The sequence below is a fragment of the Xenopus laevis genome, chromosome 5L (assembly GCF_017654675.1).
Source record: "Xenopus laevis strain J_2021 chromosome 5L, Xenopus_laevis_v10.1, whole genome shotgun sequence".
NCBI lineage: Eukaryota > Metazoa > Chordata > Amphibia > Anura > Pipidae > Xenopus > Xenopus laevis.
Window position 1 is genome coordinate 43,847,991 of NC_054379.1, and position 16,186 is coordinate 43,864,176.

General features: G+C 35.5%; 1 protein-coding gene across 17 annotated transcripts in view; it reads right to left on the reverse strand.

Annotated features, from left to right (window-relative positions):
- Positions 1 to 16,186, reverse strand: part of LOC108716663 (adhesion G-protein coupled receptor G6) — a 107,640-nt gene that overhangs the window by 11,957 nt on the left and 79,497 nt on the right. For all 17 annotated transcript variants that reach the window (XM_041562707.1, XM_041562705.1, XM_041562704.1 and 14 more), the window contains 13 exons: positions 14,142 to 14,227; positions 12,733 to 12,785; positions 12,517 to 12,573; positions 11,743 to 11,790; positions 9,776 to 9,918; positions 9,296 to 9,410; positions 8,809 to 8,870; positions 8,149 to 8,371; positions 6,582 to 6,747; positions 5,467 to 5,607; positions 3,525 to 3,650; positions 3,090 to 3,135; positions 1,738 to 1,847 (listed from right to left, as the gene is read on the reverse strand). In XM_041562707.1, the coding sequence (XP_041418641.1) occupies positions 1,738 to 1,847; positions 3,090 to 3,135; positions 3,525 to 3,650; positions 5,467 to 5,607; positions 6,582 to 6,747; positions 8,149 to 8,371; positions 8,809 to 8,870; positions 9,296 to 9,410; positions 9,776 to 9,918; positions 11,743 to 11,790; positions 12,517 to 12,573; positions 12,733 to 12,785; positions 14,142 to 14,227 (1,376 nt within the window). The remainder of the gene's footprint in view (positions 1 to 1,737; positions 1,848 to 3,089; positions 3,136 to 3,524; positions 3,651 to 5,466; positions 5,608 to 6,581; positions 6,748 to 8,148; positions 8,372 to 8,808; positions 8,871 to 9,295; positions 9,411 to 9,775; positions 9,919 to 11,742; positions 11,791 to 12,516; positions 12,574 to 12,732; positions 12,786 to 14,141; positions 14,228 to 16,186) is intronic.

Below are 16,186 nucleotides of genomic sequence, written 5' to 3' on the forward strand. Positions count from 1 at the left end.
GTAGCATATGGATATCTGTCTAACCTTTGTATTATTGATTCCTAATGTTCTGTGATATTATTGAGTTTGATTGCATAGGCAATTGCCAATGCATTGTCCCTTGAGTTTCACTTAATTAGATCTGTAGCATATTGGTTTTATCAACTGTTGGTGATATTGTTCATTAGTATGTTTATATTCTGCAAGTTTAATGGCCTTGCAATATTGATTTGATTTATGGCCTCTAATTTATTGCTGTGTTTGCAGAGTACCTGTATTCTGTGAGAGAAAGTCACATGTACAGTCATTTAATCACATGTGAAATGTAAAAGAACTGCATAATGGAAGAAGAATGTCAAAGCAACTTTCCAATTATTTTATATTTACATTTTTAATTATTTTAAAGTTATTTGTAAATGTATTCTTTCCTGAATGCAGTTACGTCTATCTTTTACCATGGCTTCTTCCTCTGACTTCCCTGACATACCATTGAAACACTGTATCAACTGTCAGCTCTCCTCCAGCCAAGGCTTCAGCTCCCATAATGACTTACACGTACCGTTATTGACATAACAAGTACAATAACAGAAGTGTGCAATGCACTGTGGAAAATAGAGGCTTGGCTGGTGGAGGGCTAATTTCTGCTTCATTGTTAATGTCGTTTGGAAAAGCTTTGAATAGAACTGCAAAGGAAAGACAGAACCTGCTGCCACACTGCAATGTAATTCACAAATAGACTAAAAATGTTTAATTTCATGTACAGTATATTGAAAAGGGAGTCCAACAACCACCCAGAGTCCACCCAGAACTATATTAATCCAGTGATTGGATTTAAGGTGGCTATACATGGGCAGATTAAAGCTGCCGATTCTGATCCGATATAGATCCTATAGACCGATTCGGCAGCTTATTTGCCCATGTGCGGGGGCTCCCGACTAGTGTCGGACTGGGCCGGCGGGACACCGGGATTTAAACCGGTGGGCACCGGCTCTTGCAACTGCATTTCCACAGGCATATGTCGCATCGCCGTTCACACAGGCATGCGTCGGAACAGCAGGTGTGCAGAGGGAAACCAGGAGGGGGCCCCTGGGACTGCCTGGAGGGCCCTTCATGTGGCAGTCCCTGTGGGTCTCCATTTCTCCTGTCACACCCTGCTCCCGACAGGGCCTCCCGATCGATATCAGGCCAAAAATCGGCCAGATATCGATCGGGCATGTGTGATTTTTTTTTCTGCGATCCAGGACCTCATTGGCTAGTTGATATGGTCCTACTACCCGTCGGTGCCCATTCGTAACATTGTAATCCAATCGTTCAGCCCCAGGGCCGAACGTTCATATCCACTCGATTTCGCCCAGCCGTTAGTGGGCATATCGAGTTAAGATCCACTAGTTTGGCGACCTTGCCATCTGATAGTGTATGGCCAATTTTACTGTATGAGGACCTTGATCTATAGGTGACCATGTGCTTGACCAAACGGTACAGTATCTTGCAGCTTATTTGCTATAGTGAAAGATTTCCCTTGATTCCATTGCGATGTACAGTTTTATTGCACACGTGTTGCTCTGGCATCAGTTACAAATACTGTATATAATTTTACTGCACACTTTTAAAATAAAAAGTAACAGGTTAGGTAGGTAGTTTCACATACAGTACCTAGGAACAGCACCCATGCTCCTGCCAAACTCAGCAGATTCATCCACATACATTTAAACCCTACAGTATTATTTGAAAATGTCAGGCACTGGCACTCTTACTTACCATCAGTATTCCAAAATGTGTGAGGTGGTTGCACAAACAGACTGTTTCATTCACGGTGGATTCCTGTTTAACCACAGTGCAGCCATATGTGTTCCAGCCACCTTTACCATCTGTGGAAGTGTAAAAGTTGACAGAAGGTCAAAAGTAATGCTGCCACGAGACTGAACAGAAAAGTACTAATGTTACAACATTTTAAGCAATATAAAATAATAAATATGTGAGTGTGATTTCTATTTTCTTGATCAGTGTGACATTTCGGTAAAAGACAAACTAAGGGTAGAAAAACCAACATCCCCGACTACAAGGGGCTAACAAGTCAATGGCATTCTGCAAGCTTAGTGATTCAGGTGCAGATTCTGAACTGTTACAATTTTGCCACATTTAGTTGATACATTTCTCAGCAGCATCTCCGGAGTATTAGCAAATATTATGTCAATTCTAACAGCTGCCTGAAATGAAACTTAGGGATTTTGCTCAGCCGTGACAGAGATAAGCAATGTATCAACTAAATGTTTCAATTTAGAACAGTTTACAGGGTCGATGACCCCCTTCCCAGTCTTAGAAAGGTGAAAAATAAGACTTTCACTTTAATATTAGAAAAATAGTCACACATAGAAAATAGAAAGTCATTAGAAAAAGTCTTTATTTCTGGTGAACTATCTGAAACCAACTGAACTAAAAAAAGTGTTGGAAGGTGAACAACTCCCTTAAGCTCCTTCTATGTGTTTATGAATACCTTGCTACTGCTGAAAGTCCACATAGCACAATATCATCCTCACAACTAGTGATGGGAGAATTTCTCCCGTTTCGCTTCGCCGAAAAATTCGCATATTTTCAGTGAAATTTGTGATACTGTGAAAAATTTGCGAAACTCTAAAATTGACACCTGTCTCAATTTTGACGGTAGTGTTAAAGTCAATGGGCGTCCTAATAGTGTTTACGCGTAACAGTTTTAATGCGAGCGACTTTTCCGACGCGTGTTAAAAAAATTTTGATGTCGTAGAATTTTTGCAGGGTATTAACGAATTTATTCACCGGCGGCGAAACACAGAAATTCGCCAATAATTCGCAACCAGGAATTTATTCGCCCATCACTACTCGCAACTAAATGTTTTACTGCTGAGACCCTGGATAAAATAAAGCATTTGCAATTCATACTGAGTTAAATTAAATAATGTATAGTTTATTTTCTTGTGTATATGAAATATGCAAATTCCTTTCAACACCGACCCCCTACACTGGGCTCTGCAGTCTCTCTGTGAGGAATTTATGTAGGAAATGGTTTAGTTTCATGTCACTCCTGGTGAATTTACATCTGTTATAATGCACTTAGAAATAAAATACAAACGTACTGTTTCTTTCTGTGTCCCAGAAAACGCAGGTTTTCTCTTGATTTGTCTAAGAAAGAAGAGTAGAAATAAAGTGAAATTATGCATGTTTTTTTTTTAAGTTAAAAAAAAAACAAAATGGAATATTGAAAAGAGTATCTGTCTAGCTGTTTATACTGTTTTCTGTGCTGATTATGTCTCCTGAAACAATGTAGTAGAAGCCAACTGATTAACAGATCTGGAGGAGAACTGACTTTGCTATATTCTTTCATGATTCAGAACATGAAGTTACAAACAAATACTGCTTGTGATTGCAATGGCACTTGCACCAACATCACTAGAAACATTTTTTGTAATATAGCCTTTTTGACTGTTTGGTGGTTTTAGTATGAATTCACTCGGAATGACTGCTTTTAGTTATTTTAAGCCAGTGATATCTAAACAATGTGGTTCTCTTACCCCTTGTGATTTGTGCTTGACTATAATTTTGACTGGATCCGCAAGGTTCTTGATAGTAATATTTCCAATACTGCACGCTACAACGTAGCTGATGAGCATCTGGTCCCCTGAGGCAATTTGGGAATCCTGTGAAACACAGAAACAAATATACATTTGATTTTCAGCTTGTAGCTGCTATGAATGTGGTGTGCAAAATGTTTCCAACTGCCTTTATTTTGAAAGCGACAGACAATGATCAGCGGGAGTAACATATGGGTCACCCTGAGTGCAGCCACCATAAGACAACTAAAATAATTTGGCAGGTTTTAGAACTGGTCATTTTGAACCTTCAAATCATATTGTGAATATGGAGTAGAAGTAGTTTTAGGAGAGGAAACGGGATGTAACTGGATGTGATATTACATCATCTGTATATTATTTTGCTCATCCAGCTCTGCTAAATAGCTGTGTCTGTTCAGATTTCTAAACATCTATTTCAGAAAATGAACCAATAAGTAACCATGTTGTTCTGCGCTGGATATTGATTTTTTATTCTTTTTGAATGCAATTCACAATTTTTAATAATAGTCTTGACTCACATCCAGGGGGTACTTAAGTCCTGATATTGTCGCTGCATTCCTTTTTTTTATGATTTTTCAATTTTTATAGCATTTAAGTTGTGAATTTTATCTACACAATTAGAGAGATAGAGACCAGATATTAAGCAGTGCTGTTACAATGTAATGGAAGGGAAAATATTTCTGCTGAAATATAATTTAGACTTTTATCGTTTAACATTATATTTGTTGATTCATGTTGATAAATGCAAAAAAATATATTTTAGGGCAAACCACTACATTTTATTTCAGGATACTTGTAAGATGGGACTTGTACACCAAGGGGCAGATTTATCAAAGGTCAAGGTGAATTTTCAAACTAAAAAAATTAGAATTTAAAGCTATTTTTGTGTACTTTGACTAGGGAATAGTCCAAATTCGATTTGAATTTGAAAAAATTTGAATATCGAAATTTATCATGTACTGTCTCTTTAAAAATTTGACTTTGACCATTCGCCATCTAAAACCTTCCGAATTGCTGTTTTAGACTATGGGGGACCTCCTAGAACCTATCTGGAGTCATTGCTTGACTTTGAAAAATTTTAGTTTTTTCTTCGAATTACTTCAATTAGAATGATTCGAATAAGGACCTATTCAGCCAAAAAAAACCTTTGACTTCATTTCGGTTGGTCTTTTTGAATTCGAATTTCAAAGTTTTGCAAATTCGACCCTTGATAAATAAGGACTTTGAAATTTGTATCGAATGTACTGTCTCTTTAAAACTTTGATTAACACCTTGCGAATTGCTATTCTAGCCTATGGGGGACCTCCTAGAAACTATTTGGAGTCATTTGGTGGACTTTGAAGTTTTTTGGGGCAAATAATTCGATTCGAATTCGATTGAATGAATTGATTCGAACGATTCGAATACTGCCTATTCACCCAAAGTTACAAAAATTTGATTTTTTAATAAATTAAGATTTTTTTAATAAATGTTGAATTTTATTCGAATTTCAAAGTTATGGGAGTTCAAAAAAAAATCCCATTACTTCGAATTTGACCCTTGCTAATCTGCCCCTAAATTCCAAGATTCTCTTGGTCATACAAAAAACAGAACTATTTCAGCTTTCAATGGAAGCATTTATCAGCTTGTGAAAAACTGCAGTGCTTCCCATTCATTATCCGTTTTCCGCTAGTTGAGTGCTTGAATTGCTGGTTGCTATCTTGAATAAGTTGTCCCTATCTGAACTATGGGAAAGTTGTTGAAGACAACATGAGAAAATAATAACCAGAGCATGCAAGACATTTATTAGTAATATTAAAACCACCAAAAATGGTCTGCAGAAAGCCAATGCCCCGGAGAGGGTATTATTGAAATAAAGTTCATGTCAAACAACTTTACTAACCTGAAAAAGTCCGGACTTATTGAAGAAAGTGAACTGAGCTCTCGAAACTGTGTAGAAATCACTTTCACTTAAATTTGACAACAGGCTTGAGGGTAAAACAACAGAAGCCAATGAACTGTTTTGGGATTTCTCCATGTTAACCTGTGGAATATCAAATATTGGTGATTACTTTGCTTTTTTCCACTTATTTATGTTATTTTTCAATGAAACCGGCATATATATATGACTCATAAAATGATTATCCTATATGAAAATCAATTCTATTTTTGTTGTCTACATATTTGTCGGTGAATCAGTAGAGAATCAGTTCCTAAGCCACGTCCTTTCTTTACTGCGTCATTTTCTATTAAGCCTTATTAGGACAATGAAGTAATGGAACAAAATAGCCAGACAGATCCATCTATAAAGTTGTACAATCTGATGAAGTCATATACTGTATGCAAGATTTTCCATAATGTCCAGGAAAAAACTCTCATTAAAACAATGTGTGTGACTATTGTGAGTTAGTCATCCAGTTCAAGTCAAGTTCTTGAGCTGAGTCCTGCCTATGGTCACTCTCCTGGATCAGTTCCCTTTTCAGATATGTAATACATTCTTTCAGTAAATGCTTCCTTTTTGTAGCCAGTAAAATGCTTATCAGCTTATCCAGCTTCCCTAGAAACAATATAGAAAGGAAAGCAATTCTGGGTACAAATCCAAAGCACAAATATTAGAGAAAAATATCTACTGTGGTTTTATTTAAGGGTTTTATATTTACAAACTGTGGATGTTGAGCTCAGTATAGAAGACTTAAAATCACTTCTTAGCACACTCTTCATTTTTTTGATGACTATACTGAGCTAATGTATTATTCACATTATAAGCACTAAGGACAGGGACCTCCTTTCTCTTGTCTCTTTAACACTTAATCTTTATATAACTATAGTTTGTGTTTATCTGTATTTATTACTGCAATGACCCTGTCTGTTCTGTTAATATTTAGCTCTACAGTGCAGAGCTCCATACATAAGTAGCTCTATATACATACAATTATACATTATATGGATACTAGTGGGTCTTTTCTTGTCATTATAAATTTAGAAGTGCAAATGAAGTTTACAGTGTATATACTGTACCTCAAACCCCGAACTGCTGGTATTTGATCCAACGCTAAAAGATGAACCAGTGTATAAGGTAGAATTCACTCTTGACACTCCTAAAGCCAAGTTTGGTGATAAAATACTGACAGATGGTCCTGTGAATTGGACCTTTAATGCCAAGGTTTCGATTGTTTTGAGGGCGCTAAAATGTGCAAAAACACAAAGAAAAAATATATGTTACAATAAATATTTATAAAAAAAAGTATTTTGCATAAATTATCTATTTGGTTTGACAGTTCCTTTTCAACGTTGGAAAAAAAAGATAGTGTTTCAGCTTCTGGGGCTAGGTTTCCAAGAATTATAAGGAAGGCAGTTTTACTGCAGCATCACATGCTACTTTGTTAGAAAGACCTTGGAAATCCCTTGGTAAACCACTTTGTGTGCCTGGTCTGCACATTAATAATAAAAATCAAAGCCAGCTATGAATGTGTATGACTAGTACTATAACCCTGGTGCTTGGGAATGATCCCTTTTACTAAAACCACCAATGAACAACTTGGCCAGCTGCATATTTAGAAATATTTTCAAGTGCAAGCTTTATTAGTAAATATATATATATATATATATATATATATATATATATATATATATATATATATATATATATATATATATACAGTCCAAGTATTGGCACTCACCAAATAAGGAGCACAAGCCAGGTGCTGACTAAATGGACACATATACCACAGAAAGCACTCAGGGCCAGTATATAAAAAAATTGCACCATGCTCACATCTACTGTATGCATTTCAATCCACTGGGGTTCGTCGTCAGGTTCGTGATAGGAAGTAGTACACATGCTTAAATATTTAAAACATATCACTGACACTCATCAAACACCCAAAAAATCATAAACGGGGAAAAAATCTTGAAAAATAAAATTTTATGAATTTTTCAGACTTTCCTCCTGAAAACTCAGAATTTCATACATTTTTTAAAATTTTAACCAGAAAACTTTTTATTATTGCACGAAACGCAGCGCAGATCAAAGAATCTTTTTGACTTCTCCCATTGACTTATATACAACCTCGGCAGGTCTGAGATGGCAGATTTTCGGATTCAGACTTTCTCCATCCGCACTCATAGGTCTTGTGATGAAAACGTTTAGGAGCCGAAATGTTAAATAAATTAATTTTTTTCCGTCATAAGACATATGAGTGCGAACTTTTGTTGTTATATATATATATATAGTGTACAGTGGACCAAACAATTTCATTGAGTCATCACTTGTGTGTCCAACGTTTTTGCCCTCGTTGGGGTCTGTATCAAGGATAAGGTGCAAATGACAAAATTATGATATATATAAACACAAAAGGCGCCAAAAAAAAAAATTGTATATATATATATATATATATATATATATATATATATATATATATATATATATATATATATATGTAATGACTCCTAACTGTGCAAATTATTTTACCAATGTAATAAATTATATATTGTAATAAAATAAAAAACAAAACATTAGAAGTACCATTTTACATTGTTTAATGCTTGTCTTCATTTTGTTTAAAGAAGCATTAAAAGTACTTACTCAGAAGAGGATTTAGCCAGTAAGTCATCTGGACTGCTTAGGAGATTAGAAAAAACATTTACTACAGTTGAGCCAAGACTGGCACTGATATTGGCATCATTGACTATTTGTTTTAGTTTTTGAACAACTTGATTAACTTTCTCTGAAGTCAGGACCTGGCCATTTCCAGTCATATTCAGCAGTTCATTTGCCGCATTTTCTGCATCTTCTGTCACGGTGAGATCTGTGAATTTGAAAACAAAGTACATACATGTTACATGAGATATTCTTCTTTATTATTGTGATGTATCCAAGGTAATATGGTTATTCTCTTTCTATAAAGTACAGGTAAAGGATCCCTTATCCGGAAACCCGATATCCAGAAAGCTCCGTATTACGGAATGTCTCCCATAGATTCCATTTTATCCAAATAATCCAAATTTTTAAAAATGATTTCCTTTTTCTCTGTAATAATAAAACAGTACCTTGTACTTGATCCAACTAAGACATAATTAATCCTTATTGGAAGCAAAACCAGCCTATTGGGTTTATTTAATGTTTAAATTAATTTCTAGCAGACTTAAGGCATGAAGACCCAAATTACGGAAAGATCCATTATCCGGAAAACCCCAAGTCCCGAGCATTCTGGATAACAGGTCCCATACCTGTACTTTCACTTACCCGTGCAATTATCTGTATTTGGAGTTTCCCAATAGGAGCTATAATTGTGTAAGCCAACTGAGCTATAAAAAAAAAAGGAAAAATGTTAATACAATGTCTTTTATTTATGCTACATAATAATAAGACTGACAGCAAATAATTTATATGCTCACATGATACTAATGGAGGAAGGAAATGTTACTCGTCAAATACAACTGCCTGCCTTTGACATGTTTTGAACCTACAGACCACAATGTAATTTGCTCTGGGTATGTACAATCAATCACTTATTAACAATATCACTAGAATATTTACTGCATTCAAGGAGCATATAAATGCAGGGCACTGTACATTAATGATACACATGTTCCAGTGCCATACATTTTTATGTATAATACATCTTGAATTTTCTTGCCTTCTCTAGTTCAGGATTTTTGGCTATTTATGTTATACTGTAATAAATCAGTAATTATTCTACATTTTATTACACCAACTCTTAACTACTTACCATTTCCTAGATGCATTAAACACACTGCTCTTTGGGCAGGGGATTATTTCAATCACAGTCGGCCTTGTATTTGGCCAAAAGTATGAAGATGGGTATTCTTCGGCCATACATGGTTCTGAAACAAATTCATTTTCTTTTTAATTTTCTTTTCCTGAAGTCCTCATATTACTATCAGCCCAAATATATAGTTGTGCAGAATATCCTGATTAAAAGTGCTTATTAAATAGCAACAGATACAAATCATTTTCAAGCTGAAGGGCAAACGCAACCAGACAATGACTGATATGTATATATATATACGTCATATATTATATAGTACATATGCATGATATGTATATATAGTTATGGTTAAGTTACCAGAATTACAAAAGCCTTGAGATCAGAAATCACTGAATTAAACTGACTGAGCTCCATTAAAATAAGCAATAATCGTTAAATAAAGTTAAATAAAATATAGATCATGCTCAACCCAATACTTACCAACTGAATAGACATTAACTGCATGAAGACTCAATCCATCCCCAATGCTGTCATTATTTTGTAACAATTTGTCATAAATAGTTTTTGTTTCCAAGACAACATTATTGCTGTTGTTATACACCAAAAGAGCCCAAACATCAAAGCTGCAAAACAGACATGGTTAAATTATTTAGAGATTGTTGGCTGTACGATTTACAAAGATGTTATATGTAAATACAACTCACTTTACAGTTTTGACCCTCCCTTTTTAAGACTGAAGGGAAATGGGTGGTAGCTACATGACTACAAAGGACAGATGGATCCGCTTATGAAAAAGTAGTCACAGCGCTAGGTGCAAAAATTGCAGAATTAAGCACATTTAAATGTCGTATATAAATCACCTTCACCAATTTGTGCTCATAAATACAAGTTTGGGCACAAGGGAGCCACGTGCTTGACCTGGCATTAAGTACAAGGCTGCCATTGCTCATTGTTGTATGCTGAATAGCTCACAACTTGAAGATCATGTATATACACAGTCATGTCAGCACTGTGTGTTGCTCCTTATGGTTCAGGTATTCAATTTCATGCTGTACACTAAGGGGCACATTTACTAAGGGTTGAATAACGAGGGTTAATTAACCCTCGATATTCGACCGTCGAAGTAAAATCCTTCGACTTCAATATCGCAGTCGAAGGATTTACCGGATTTCCTTCAATCGAACGATCGAAGGAAAAAACCTTTGATCAAATGATTAAATCCTTCGAATCAAACTATTCGAAGTATTTTAATCCATCGATCGAACGAAATTCCTTCGATCAAAAAAACATAGGAGAGCCTATGGGGACCTTCCCCATAGGCTAACATTGATGCTCGGTAGGTTTTAGGTGGCGAAGTAGGGGGTCGAAGTTTTTTTTTTAAAGAAACAGTACTTCGACTATCGAATGGTCGAATAGTCGAACGATTTTTAGTTCAAATCGTTCGATTAGAAGTCGAAGTCGTAGTCGAAGTAGCCAATTCGATGGTCGAAGTAGCCAAAAAAACACTTCGAAATTCGAAGTATTTTTCATTCTGTTCCTTCACTCAAGCTAAGTAAATGTGCCCCTACATGATGTAAATCAGCTTTGCACTGTTTTGTGGTGGGGGCATTTACAATAAAATGTAGTTTTAAAAAATGTTGTATTGTGGGAAAATAACAAATTGTGAAACCTCCAGATGCCATGCAAAAACACCACTTGCACACACAAAGTTCCACAAAAAACACATAGGGGCACATTTACTAAGGGTCGAATATTGAGGGTTAACTAACCCTCGAATTCGACCCTCGAAGTTAAATCCTTCGAATTCGAATATTGAATTTGAAGGATTTTGCGCAAATACTTTGATCGATCGAAGTAAAAAACGATTCGAAGGATTTTAATCGAACGATTTTTCTTCGATCAGAAAAAGCTTAGAAAACTTATGGGGAAGGTCCCCATAGGCTAACATTGGTGCTCGGTAGGTTTAAAGTGGCGAAGTATGTAGTCAAAGTTTTTTTTAAAGAGACAGTACTTCAACTATCAAATGGTCAAATAGTCAAACGATTTTAGTTCGATATTCGAAGTCGAAGGATTTTACTTCGATGGTCGAATATCGAGGGTTAATTAACCCTCGATATTCGACCCTTAGTAAATGTGCCCCTAAGTGTAGGAGCAGTTGCGGTAATTTTGGTGAATTGGATGCAATTATGCTAGGCGCAGTGCAATTGCACCTGAACCATCGCCCTTTTGCAACCAAAATGATACTAGAATTCTAGGGAAAAATGCTGCTTTGTGGGAAAAAAACATGGCGATTGTGCTCAGAATTTTTCCCACTAGATTGCATTCAAAGGATGTGTGAGAGGGAGTCACTGCCCAGTGGCAATTGGCTCTGAGAAAATAACCCTGATTCAGTCAGTTATTTACTGCTAATTACATACAAAGTTAGGCGGTACATGGCACCTGAGTACCTTTTATTGCTGATATCCCTGGCACGTCTTTTATGGTTGTGCTGCATACTGTATGAAAAAGAAATACATGTTTATTTAATAAGGGAAACTTCTTTGTATGCATCTTAATACATTTTTAATCTCTGTCTTGATTTAATAACGTTGACTATTCGAATATGCATAAAACATTCATGACTTCTAAATTACACAAATGGAATATCTTGTTTCATTCATCAGTTTCCTATACAGCAGCATTAAAGAGAACAAACAGCCCAGAAGAAATATAGTATCGCTGAACAGCCCTCCCCATTTCTGAACCACGCAGGTTTTCCCCTGAATGCTTCCCCTTCACTTTGAACATTAAAGTAGAGTACCCCCATTTGAAAACTAAAAAGAGACAGAAGGGAAAGGCAAATAATTTAAAACCTTTAAAAAAAGAAAAAAATGAAGTCTTACTTATGATTTGCTATTCTATAACATATAAGATAACAAAATGAAATTGTCCTTCTGAAGTCCATGCCCTTTATGAATAGGGAGCAAAAGTCATCCCTGACTACAGGCCAATAATAGAAAACAGAGCAAAGGGGAGAGCAGGATATAAATAAGTGCTACACCTAGCTTTATCACTTATGCTTTATGACACAATGCCACGTTTAATCTCAGGGTTACTATTATCAAAAAAAAAAGTAATTTTCTGATGTGGGATCTAAACACTGCCAATACATGTCTCAGAAGTGTATTTACTGCAATATACTCAATCATTCAACAGCTTGGTAAAGATGATGATATTTTTACCTTTTTGTGAGAAGGCTCCGAGCATCTCTGACAAATTCTGAGTTGGTCTGATGAATGCTGTAGAGAAAAGTTCATACATATTGAATGGGGTGTGATCAAAGTCTAATTACCACAGAACAGTAAAGAAATAGATTTGCTTAGATCTCTTTTTAAAGGGATAGTTTTAAAGCACAGTACAATGAATGTTTACACTCCATAAGTTCTCCTTTTACTTACCTCATGTTTAATAGAAAGACAGCGTAACTCCAGTTCTGCAACGATTGCTTCAACTAAAATAAATGATATTGTTATCAACACAACTAGCAGTTAGGCAGGTTAAAATAGAGTTCAAAGGTTGAACTTGATGGACGTGTGTCTTTTTTCAACCTAACTAACTATGTTACTTGTCATTTTTAATTCACCATTATGTATATGGAAATGTACATCCAATTTAAATGACTGTACATAGAAACCGCTGTTTCTTAAATATATGGTTTTCTGGGGATTATGCACTGTTTGGGTATTTTTTTAAATGCAGTGTGTTATGTCTGAGGGGTCAAAGTGATGTATTTGTGCTATTTACTAGTGATGAACGAATCTGTCCCATTTCACTTTGCCGAAAAAATCAGCGAATCTTCCCAAAACACATTGAAGTCAATGGGCGTTTTTACGAACGACAAAGTTTTATGCGCACAATAACTGTACTCGCATCAAATGCATTAAAGTCAAATGGGCATTTTTTCTTATGGTGACTTTTTTTCTCCAAAATTTTACGTGCACCACAAAGTTTTACGTGAGCGTCAATTTTTCTCGCTCCAAATGCATTATGGGCGCTTTTTCTTATGGCGACTTCTTTGTCCTAATGCATTAAAGGTAATGGGCGTTTTTTTCTTATGGCAACTTTTTTGTCTAAATGCATTAAAGTCAATGGGCATTTTTTTCTTATGGTGACTTTTTTCTTCAAATGCGTTAAAGTCAATGGGTGTTTTTTCTTATGGGCGTTTTTTCACAGCAAATTTTTGTCGCAGTTTTGCGAAAAAATTTGTGCATGGCGAAATTCGGAAATTTTACGCAAATCCATGGCTGGCGAATAAAGTCGTTTATCACTACTATTTACATTTTGGGTTCTCTACATGCCACACAGCTGGTTACTCAATGCAATACTGGATGTCTAACTATTTAGAACACTCAAGACATTCACATTTAAGGTTTAAAATAAGATCATTTTCATTAAATGCTTATCAATGGGAACTTTCAGAATCTGTAAAAATCATTTTGTACAGGTTATAGTACCACATAAAATTATATGAAAAATATACAAGGGGTTAATTACTGATGGTGGGGCAGGGTGCAATGTGCAAAAAGCAGATGCATTTGTGCCCTGCCATCAGTGTCTATGGACACAGGTCCTTGCATTCTGACCTGCATTGCTGCCATGAATACAGCACTGCCTATGTTCGCCAGCAATGTATTCATGAGGGCCAGGCATGGGGAGGCACGTAGGTGTCTCAAACCCTCCCCCCCCTCATCATTCAAACATGCAAAAGAGTACCTGGAAGCAAGTGCATCTTGCATAAAAGCAAACTTGTGCTGTAGCACTTATATATGCCCAACCCTGTATATATGAAACAACTGTATTTACTTACCCAGTCTGATACTGTACGCTGCACTTCTGATTCATTATCAAGATTGTAGTTGACAACAGTTATGGAGATCCTGTAAAATGTTCCACCTGTACACATAAAAGATTTTTAAAATACAAAAAGCCTGAATAGATGCATACAATTCTAACTATTTCTAACTCATATTTTCTAGTGTTAGTGACCGCTGTAGCAGGAGTTTTGAAGTAAATTGAAATTGGAACTAAATGTAATTCATATAAAGCATAACGTAGCAATAGCCCGGAATCCATTCTATTACAGATATAAGCAAAACTTTCAGGTGATTTTATTAGCCGATTTTAAAGTATGTGAAAACACAATATATCTGTATTAATATTGTTCCAGTTTTGACCTCTGCACATCTATGTATCATTTAGACTTTCAAATGGTACATAATGTATTTACCTGTATGTACAAAAAGACACATAGTTAAACTTATTTTGGTTGCTATCTACGTCTGATCCCAGCCATTTGTTTACCAAGTGTATTAAACTTGGAGGTAGCCCAAATAAAACAGAATTGTTTTGGAGCACTGCACTTGAATGTGCTTCTTAGGAGTTATATATTGGTATATCAAGCATATTATTTTTGGAGACTCCCCAAACAAAACAAATATGTTTAAAAGATCTAGCACAGCTTTGTGTTTTTAAAGAGCTATGCACTTATTACCTTCCTTTTTTTTTAATCTAAAAATGTAGACAACCATTTGAACCTTGGAAACCTGTCCAACGGGTTTGACTTCATACCTGCCACTAGACAGTGCTTCTATCGGAATGTCAGGGAGATTAGTACAGTACAATAATCTACATTTTACACTCCGAGGAGGTTGCAGAGAATCAACCATGTGCAATTGGTTGTAATTACAGGCTTATAGTGTCTGAAGATACACTTATCCTCTATTAAACATGTTTACCATTCTAGATTTAATTTAGCGTGAAAGACAAGACAGTTTACCTCCCTGCCTATTAGGTACAAGCATGCAATATAAAGCAGCAATTCAGCAATGTGTTTATAGTTTATGTTAAAGATAACAACACCTCTACTAGACCACGGAGCTCTCTAATGGTATACTGAAGTATTTTCGTTCAATGTGCTTAAAAAAACTAATTATTTGGGTTGATATCACCTTTAAGGATATAATGCATGTAAATAAAGGGCATATGAATTGAACTGTTTAACTACAATAGGCAACAATATTTGTGCCAGTTATGAATCTATAACTCAGCTGTTGGTCTAATTCTGACACACTTTCACTATTTCAATAATTAACAAAACATGACAGTTTTGTAATTGACTTTCATTTACATTTATTTCCTTCACTGCAATAAGATTGTCTCTAGAAGAGGTTTCTGTAGAAATGGGCAGTGATCTGTTTATAAAAGACAGTAAAGGCACTGTAAGTAAGTCAACTATAATGTGATTTCCTCTGATTGTGGTGTCACATTTTAACTATGAATTGTTTTGTGTCCTTTGCAGAACAAACTGCCACCAGCACAATGTTGCCTTTTAATTGTTTTTTAATCTTAATTTGTCAACATTCAACTTTTGAATTAAAGAGGAAATATAACCCCTTTTGACATCTAAATTTCCAGAAATAAATATAAATGTATTTTTTCTACACAAAAACCAAACCATGATTTTTTTATTGTTGTTCATAGTCTCCAGTGCCCTCTTAAGCTTACAAAGCAACGCAACCACTGCCTTATCTTGTTCCATTGTGAAGTGATGGATTCTGGCACTTGAAGCTGCTCTGCTTTCTATAGTGTGCGCTGTATTTATTCTTTGGAAAGCAAAGGGACTTCACAATGGAACATGATGTCTTTGGAAGCAGGTATATTTGTGTAGAAGAAAACACATTTACATATATTTCATATATATTTATTTTATTTATGCACCTTTCCTACATAAGCCTGGCTGAATGAGCTCACGTTAAAAAGTTGGTTTATTTTTCCCTTAAGCACAATTAGCAGTACTACATACATTAATTAGCATACTAAAATATGATAGCAGAATCCTGGACACATACATTA